This window comes from Hoplias malabaricus, chromosome 1 (assembly GCF_029633855.1).
Source record: "Hoplias malabaricus isolate fHopMal1 chromosome 1, fHopMal1.hap1, whole genome shotgun sequence".
Lineage (NCBI taxonomy): Eukaryota > Metazoa > Chordata > Actinopteri > Characiformes > Erythrinidae > Hoplias > Hoplias malabaricus.
Genome location: NC_089800.1, coordinates 90,173,521 through 90,181,270, shown reverse-complemented (window position 1 = coordinate 90,181,270; position 7,750 = coordinate 90,173,521). Strand labels below are relative to the sequence as shown.

Here is a 7,750-nt window from a genome sequence, read left to right as displayed (position 1 = left end):
CTCTCTGTCCCCCTCTGTCCCACTCTCTGTCCCCCTCTGTCCCACTCTCTGTCCCCCTCTGTCCGCACTCTGTCCCCCTCTGTCCGCACTGTCTGTACCTCTCTGTCCCCCTCTGTCCGCACTCTGTCCCCCTCTGTCCGCACTGTCTGTACCTCTCTGTCCCCCTCTGTCCGCACTCTCTGTCCCCCTCTGTCCGCACTGTCTGTACCTCTCTGTCCCCCTCTGTCCCACTCTCTGTCCCCCTCTGTCCGCACTGTCTGTACCTCTCTGTCCCCCTCTGTCCCACTCTCTGTCCCCCTCTGTCCGCACTCTGTCCCCCTCTGTCCGCACTGTCTGTACCTCTCTGTCCCCCTCTGTCCGCACTCTCTGTCCCCCTCTGTCCGCACTGTCTGTCCCCCTCTGTCCGCACTGTCTGTCCCCCTCTGTCCGCACTGTCTGTCCCCCTCTGTCCGCACTGTCTGTCCCCATCTGTCCGCACTGTCTGTCCCCATCTGTCCCCCTCTCTGTACCCCTCTGTCCGCACTCTCTGTCCCCCTCTGTCCCACTCTCTGTCCCCCTCTGTCTACATGTAAATATCTGTATATGAAACATATGGAGGTTTCCCGGGTGTTTAGTGATGGATGGTATCCACATTTTCCACACCGTCTCGTACTATAAAGGTGTACCCTGTTACTCACATCTGTGAGTGTGGGCAGAATGAAGGGTTTTTGGCGCTGTGCAGTTCATCTCATCAGAGACACACTGACACACGTGTTGATGGTGGTGGTTTCTTGGGTGTGATGCTGGGTCTATCGGGGGTGATTTCCCAGGTTCTGATTAACATGGTTCCCCTGTTCTGTTTTTCCAGAACCCCTGACCCGGCTGCGGGATGGCGGTGTCCGAACGGTGCAGGCTTTTGGTTTTGTTGGGACGGAGTGTGTATCAGTCTTCCTCAGCACTCACACACTGTGGAGGTAGAGGGTTCTCCTCCTCATCTCGGGTTCTGGATTCATCCTCTTCCTCATCTCAGGTTCTAGACTCTTCTTCGTGTCATGTCCTGGGCTCTTCCTCTACCTCCTTTCCGGATACTGACTCATCCTCCTCCTCGTGTCGTGTCGACTCGTTCTCCTCGGGTCAGAGGAGGGTTTTGGGGTCCCGAGCGGGTTCCGAGAGGTTCTGTTTGTCAGCCAGCGTGTCTCAGAGGAACCTCTCGTCCGTGGCCTTGTCTCTGCAGGGACAGAGACGTCCCCTCTGCAGGTACGAGCTGCTGGACCTCGGCGAGGTGGAGGAAAACACACGCAAAGCTCTGGTCTGTAAACACCTGAGGAGGTTCGTCGTAGACCCAGGGCTCGCAGCCATAGTGGCACATCACGTGGCGCCGGACGCAGAGGAGGGCACTGCGGTCTTCTTCGAGTGTAACCCAGGTACGGGTCAGTCACGGGTCATCAGGTTCAGTACGGGGACCTTATGGACCCACCTCTGCGTTTTCCGTCACAACACCCAAAGCCGTTGTAAAACACATGAGACACACACACACACACACACTAATGCTGTGATAAACCCAGACAGAAACAGCTCTACATTTCTACTTCCTGCAGCTTCTCCTTCAGAATAAGAGTCTCCTCAGAAAGACGACAAATGTCTCTGCATTTCTACTCAACTAAAAAACCCTGAACAGACACACACACACACACACACACACACACACAGAGAGTGTTTCAGAGTGTGCACGCCATTACTGTAGTTAACCCTTCGCCCTCTTGTCTCCATGTGACAGTGCTGTTAAGGACTGCACTGTGGAGGAAGTCGTTTATTTATTAATTAATGATTATTATTAGTTACGATTCAGAGACTGTGTTCCATGGGTTTGTCAGAGTGAGAAAGATGTAGGTGCCCCGCTTTGTGATAAACCTCATTAAGCACTGAGGTCTGTCTCTGCGAAGATTCCGCTAGAATTCAGCGCACGGCACAACACTGATCCCCGACGTGACCCTGACTTTATCCTCGTCACGCCCTGGTAATGACTCAGAGTCAGCGCACGTGAGAACACGCTGCACAGGCTCCGCCCCCCACGCCTAAAGCACGTGTTTCATCTCCCTCTGAGAGAGCACGTCTCACGCAGAAAATGTCCCGCGTGTGTGAACGACCGCTCAGGGACATCTCCTGACCCGACACTCCTGAGTTTCTCTAGAGATTCTCCAGAGTTCCTGTGTGAACGAGGCAATTCAAATAGGAACAATATCCATACGACAGAATAGATCAGGACTCCCACAGGACACAGTGATGGATTTACAAACACTACTTTAAGCCACACCCACATCTCCTTATATAGGCATCCAGCTCATACAACAGATTAAAAATGTGTGTGTGTGTGTGTGTGTGTGTGTGTGTGTGTATAAGGTCCTGGAGTGTTGACCCGCACGCTGCTGAACTGTGGAGCTCAGAGGGTGGTGGCGCTAGAGAGCGATAAAGCCTTCCTCCCGGAGCTGCGGGTGAGTAGTCTTTGAGACTGATCTGAGCTCAGTGTGGTTCTGTTGCTGCAGTAAACGGGTCGGTTCCGGAGACTGAGTCCCCCCTGTGCTGTGCTCTAGGCTCTGGAGAACAGTCTGGACGGGCAGCTGGAGGTGGTCCACTGTGATTTCTTTAAGCTGGACCCCATCGGTCACGGCAGCATGAAGCCCCCAGCGATGTACTCCGAGAAGCTCTTCACGGACCTCGGCATCTCCGAAGTGCCCTGGACCGCGGGTCAGTAGCCGAGCTTTACTTTGACGGTAACCTCTACAGTGCAGTGTTAGTGACCCCGGTCCGGTTCTGATTCAGAGAGCGCGCTGAGCCGAGGCTGAGCTGGGGTTGTACAGGGAGGAGTTCTGTGCGGGAACATCACTCACCACATTTCACTCCAGATGGAGCAGGGTTGTGGTGGGTGTAAAGGTGGTGTTCTTGTTTAGGGTGGAGTTAGGATAAAGATGTACTTGCTGTTATACACCTGCACGGCCAAGCAACGAGTATCTCTCTACCCTTACACTGCAGTTTTGAAGGGTGTAGTGGTTTAGGGTGGAGTTTAATTGGGGGGAGTCACAGCGCCCTCTCTGTGTTGGAGCAGACGTCCCGGTGAGGGTGGAGCAGGGTTTTAGTGGGTGGAGTTGTTTAAGGTGGAGTCACAGCGCCCTCTGTGTGTTGGAGCAGACGTCCCGGTGAAGGTGGTGGGGATCTTCTCTCAGAGGAACGAGAGGAACATGCTTTGGAAGTTGCTCTACGCCCTGTTCGAGAGAATCTCTATCTTCAGATACGGACGAGTGGAGCTCATCATGTTCATCAGCGAGAAGAACTACACCGTGAGTGACATCATCAACACCAGACACACCCTACAAAAATGCACAGCTCTAATCTATACACACTGATGTCATCAACACACAGATATCCACAGCACAGATGTTCACAATCTAGACTCACACTGTGTCCCAAACCCTGCCCTGTGCACTACGTAGTGAGTGATTGTAGGGAACAGTGAATAGGGGCCATTTCAGAGACAACACTGAGCCCAAAAAAACTACACACTCAGTGACATCATCAACGCCAAACGTGTGTGCGTGTGCGTGTGCGTGTGTGTGTGTGTGTGTAGAAGCTGGTAGCGAGACCGGGGAATAATAAAAGTTACCAGGCTCTGAGCGCTCTGTTCCAGATGTCCTGCCACATCCAGCTGCTGCACCAGGTCAGACAGCTTTCAGTCTGAATTATTTAAATCTGAATTATTACAGCAGGTGTGAACAGAGGAGAATAAAGTGTCTCTGTTGTGTGAATGTCCAGGAGCCATGGTCCTCTTTCCTGACCACGTCCAGAAACGGAGGACTGGCCATTCCCAAGAGCACAGTGAGTAAACAGTACACAGTGGACCAATGGAACTGGACTGTGTGTGTGTGTGTGTGTGTGTGTGTGTGTGTGTGTGTAGGAGGTTCCTAACAGTCACCTATGTGTGTGTGTGTGTAGGAGGTTCCTAATGATCACCTGTGTCTGGTGCGGATCACTCCCAGAGCAGACCTCTTCTCCTCGGCCCTGACTCCGTTTAACAGCTCCACTCTGGTTCTGATGGTGAAACAGTGTCTGACCCGACGCCGGGGGAAACTCCTCGACAAGCTCAAGTAGGTGGAGCCTTACGGGACCTAACACACACTGAGCAGTACACTGTGGGGCAGGGGGTGGAGCCTGGATAGAGCTGAACCGTACCCACCCACTTTTACAGAGTCTCTGGTTCTGGGAGAAAAAATCCCTTTCATTTTCTCCGCAGACTTTTAGAGACATCCCCAAAAAAGAAGTTTACACACAGAACCGAACCAATCCACTCACAGATGAATCACCACTACACTACTATCAGAGCCAAAAACCTTTAGAGAAATTAGCAAAAACGTAAAGATAGGAGACTGTACTTCACTAGTTTAATGTGAGAATAAACTACATATCCCACAATGCACTGCAAATGGGTTCAACCAATCACGGGTGACTGTCTGTGAGGAGTGTGGTGTGTTCTCTCTGTGTCTGTGTGGGTTTCCTCCGGGTGACTGTCTGTGAGGAGTGTGGTGTGTTCTCTCTGTGTCTGTGTGGGTTTCCTCCGGGTGACTGTCTGTGAGGAGTGTGGCGTGTTCTCCCTGTGTCTGCGTGGGTTTCCTCCGGGTGCTCCGCTTTCCTCCCGCGCTCCAAAAACACACGTTGGTAGGTGGATTGGAGACTCAAAAGTGTCCGTAGGTGCGAGTGAATGAGTGTGTGAGTGAATGTGTGAGTGTGTGTTGCCCTCTGAAGGACTGGTGCCCCCTCCAGGGTGTGTTTCCGCCTTGCTCCCAGTGATTCCGGGTAGTCTCCGGACCAGAATTGTCTCTTCTCTCTGCTGCTCAGGGTGAGTCTGCGTCAACTGCAGAAAATAAAACGTGTCAAAATCTAAATCCCTGTGGAGAATCTGAAAGTGATTTTGCTCCCGGACCCAGACGGTTCAGCTCTGGATCTGTATTGTGTTAGTACAGAGCTGCTCAGTCCTGGTCCTGGAGATCTAATGGGGGCATTAGAGCTTTAGAGCGGGGTGTGGATCTGAGATTCTCCAGGACCAGGGTTGATCAGCACTGTCTTAGTGTTTTCTGTGTGGTGTAACGTGTCATGGTTGTGATGTCACTGCCACAGCTCGTGGTGCCCGGGCAGTGGGCGGAGCTTCCTGCAGCAGCTGGGCGTGAGGGAGGACGTTCTGACGGGTCAGCTGAGTCCGGATCAGTACCGCAGGCTGTTCGAGATGATGGAGAAGTCGGAGCAGTTCACACAGAGCTGGCTCTACTCCGAGATCCTGGAGAACACCAAAAACACCGGTTGCGGGACGTAGAGCGGACCGGGTTCGCCCCGAGCCTCCGTCGCCATGGAAACAGGGCGGGAGGAGCCAGAGGGGACGGTTTGGAGCGGGTGATGTCTTATTGCAGCGATTTGGTCTCAGCAGCTGGAGGACTGATATTTGGCCAAAGAACATTAGCACTGATGTGTGTGTGAGTGTGAGTGTGTGTGAGAGGTGTGCGTGTGCGCGCGAGAGTGAGTGTGTGTGAGTGTGCGTGTCTTTAGTCTGTCTGCAGAACTTTAACTGAACCTGAAACATAGCACTGAACCCAAAATCCGCCCAAAACGAATCAGAACCCGACCCAGACACGCGCTCTGACACCAGCTGAAACAACACTCTTACACTTTGGGTTCTGAACTGACCCGTGTGCAGCAAAGTCCTGTCCAAACATGACCCGCTCTGACCCGCGTCCTCGAGGGTCAAGTCTGTAACAAACCTGAGGCCCAAAAAATCCCTGAATCCAAACTCCACTTTATCATCAAACTGGACCCAGCCCCTGATCCGTTTCTAACAGAATACCGTCTCAACCGGAACCACTGTAGTGTCCCTATTTACCCCCAGGGTTCAGTCCTCTCTGAATCCCACAGTCACACACACTGCCCCCAGCCTCAGAGACACATGAAGCTCCGCCGGTTCTGGTCTAACTGCCCTCGGCGCTGCCCACGCTGCCCCTGGGGGAGAAGTGCACCACACGCGGGGGCAGTGCTTTTCCATCTCTCTTCCCCCTCTCCTCCACTCTCTCCGACATTTCAGTCCCCCGTCAGAGCCGAGCCGAGTGAGGAGAGTCATGTGGCACACAACCTCACCTCAGTTACCACTGTGAGACAAGGAGGAGGGCCATGGGCACCGTCCTGCGTCCAGCGAGAACCCCCCCTCCGTGGGAAGAGTGCCACTCTGTCGCCAAAACAACCCAGAGGAGCTCAGTCTGCAGGAGGTGAACTCCAACTGCTCAGATCTGCTACGTCCAGCACCGAGCCTCTGTGAGAATCAGGAGTCCATCCCACCCCCAGAGAGGGAGACCATTCCCTCTGTTCATCTCACCACCGGGCTCTCCCCTTCAGCGCTCACTTGTACGGTGTGGCCTGGACACTGCCCCCTAGTGCTCACAGTACTGACCCCTCTGTGAATGTGTGTGACCTCCACAGCACGACACAGAGATTCACAGGGATCATATGAAGCAGCCTTTCGTTGGAAGAGGAGGAAAATCTTACAGAAATATGATAATGTCTTGGTGAGATTCTGTCCAATCAGCTGCTTGTTGCTAGGCAGTTTATGTAGTGAGTGTCCAGTGGTGGTGGCTGTTAATAACTGAAACTACACCTGTGTTTATGGCCTGACCGCTGTGTTAAATCTCACAGATCTATACAACATTTTACAAACGTTAAATCCTCATAAACAGTGGAACTCCAGCTTATTTTTGTCTGTTACAATTTTCTTGAATGTTCCAGACCCTTCTTTACAGCTTTAAAGTTAAGAATCAAACCCCTCTGTCCCTGAATAGAGTTTGCTCTCCACTCCGTCTCTGCCACATCCAGGCCACTAGGTGTCAGTCTGTTTAATAACATCAAGAAGAATCACTGACTGCACCTTTAATATAAAACCCATGTGAGTTCCTAGAAAATGTGTTTAAATCACAAAAAAAAATCAACGATAAACTGCTCTGTTTTTTATTGGATTTATTTCTTCAGGCTTCAGTCAGATATCGTTTATTGTAATTGTTATTAATGTAATTATTATCTCCGAATACAAGCTGTCACTCAGAAATATTTACTCAGTTATTGACTGTAGTTTTGCAGATGAGTGTGTGTCAGGAGTGTTCTGATTATTTACAGCAGTGAGATTAAAGCCATGTGGAAGGTGTATTGTGTTATTTCCCATATATTCTCATTAATTTATTCACAGAAATGATTGAATACGAATGAAATAATTATAATAATATCATCCATTAACTGCATGTTTGCTTCTTTTTACGAGTCACTCATTAATTCACACATTCATTACATGCATTCACTCAAATACTCACATACTTCACTTATTCACATACTTATTAATCATTAATATATACACTCACTCATTCACATATACACTCATTAATATACACTCACTCAATCACATATACACTCATTAATATACACTCACTCATTCACATATACACTCATTAATATACACTCACTCAATCACATATACACTCATTAATATACACTCACTCATTCACATATACACTCATTAATATACACTCACTCAATCACATATACACTCATTAATATACACTCACTCAATCACATATACACTCATTAATATACACTCACTCATTCACATATACACTCATTAATATACACTCACTCATTCACATAGACACTCATTAATATACACTCACTCATTCACATAGACACTCATTAACATATA

The 7,750-nt window shown here is 50.3% G+C and overlaps 1 protein-coding gene across 1 annotated transcript in view; it reads left to right on the top strand.

The window, feature by feature from the left end:
- The window catches only part of tfb2m (transcription factor B2, mitochondrial), an 8,182-nt gene extending 856 nt beyond the window's left edge, over positions 1-7,326 (top strand). Inside the window, exons 2-9 of the mRNA XM_066675986.1 lie at positions 848-1,403; positions 2,380-2,471; positions 2,571-2,724; positions 3,166-3,314; positions 3,602-3,691; positions 3,787-3,849; positions 3,967-4,118; positions 5,146-7,326. Of these exons, the coding sequence (XP_066532083.1) occupies positions 869-1,403; positions 2,380-2,471; positions 2,571-2,724; positions 3,166-3,314; positions 3,602-3,691; positions 3,787-3,849; positions 3,967-4,118; positions 5,146-5,338 (1,428 nt within the window). The 5' untranslated portion in view covers positions 848-868 and the 3' untranslated portion in view covers positions 5,339-7,326. The remainder of the gene's footprint in view (positions 1-847; positions 1,404-2,379; positions 2,472-2,570; positions 2,725-3,165; positions 3,315-3,601; positions 3,692-3,786; positions 3,850-3,966; positions 4,119-5,145) is intronic.
- Positions 7,327-7,750: the final 424 nt, after the last annotated feature.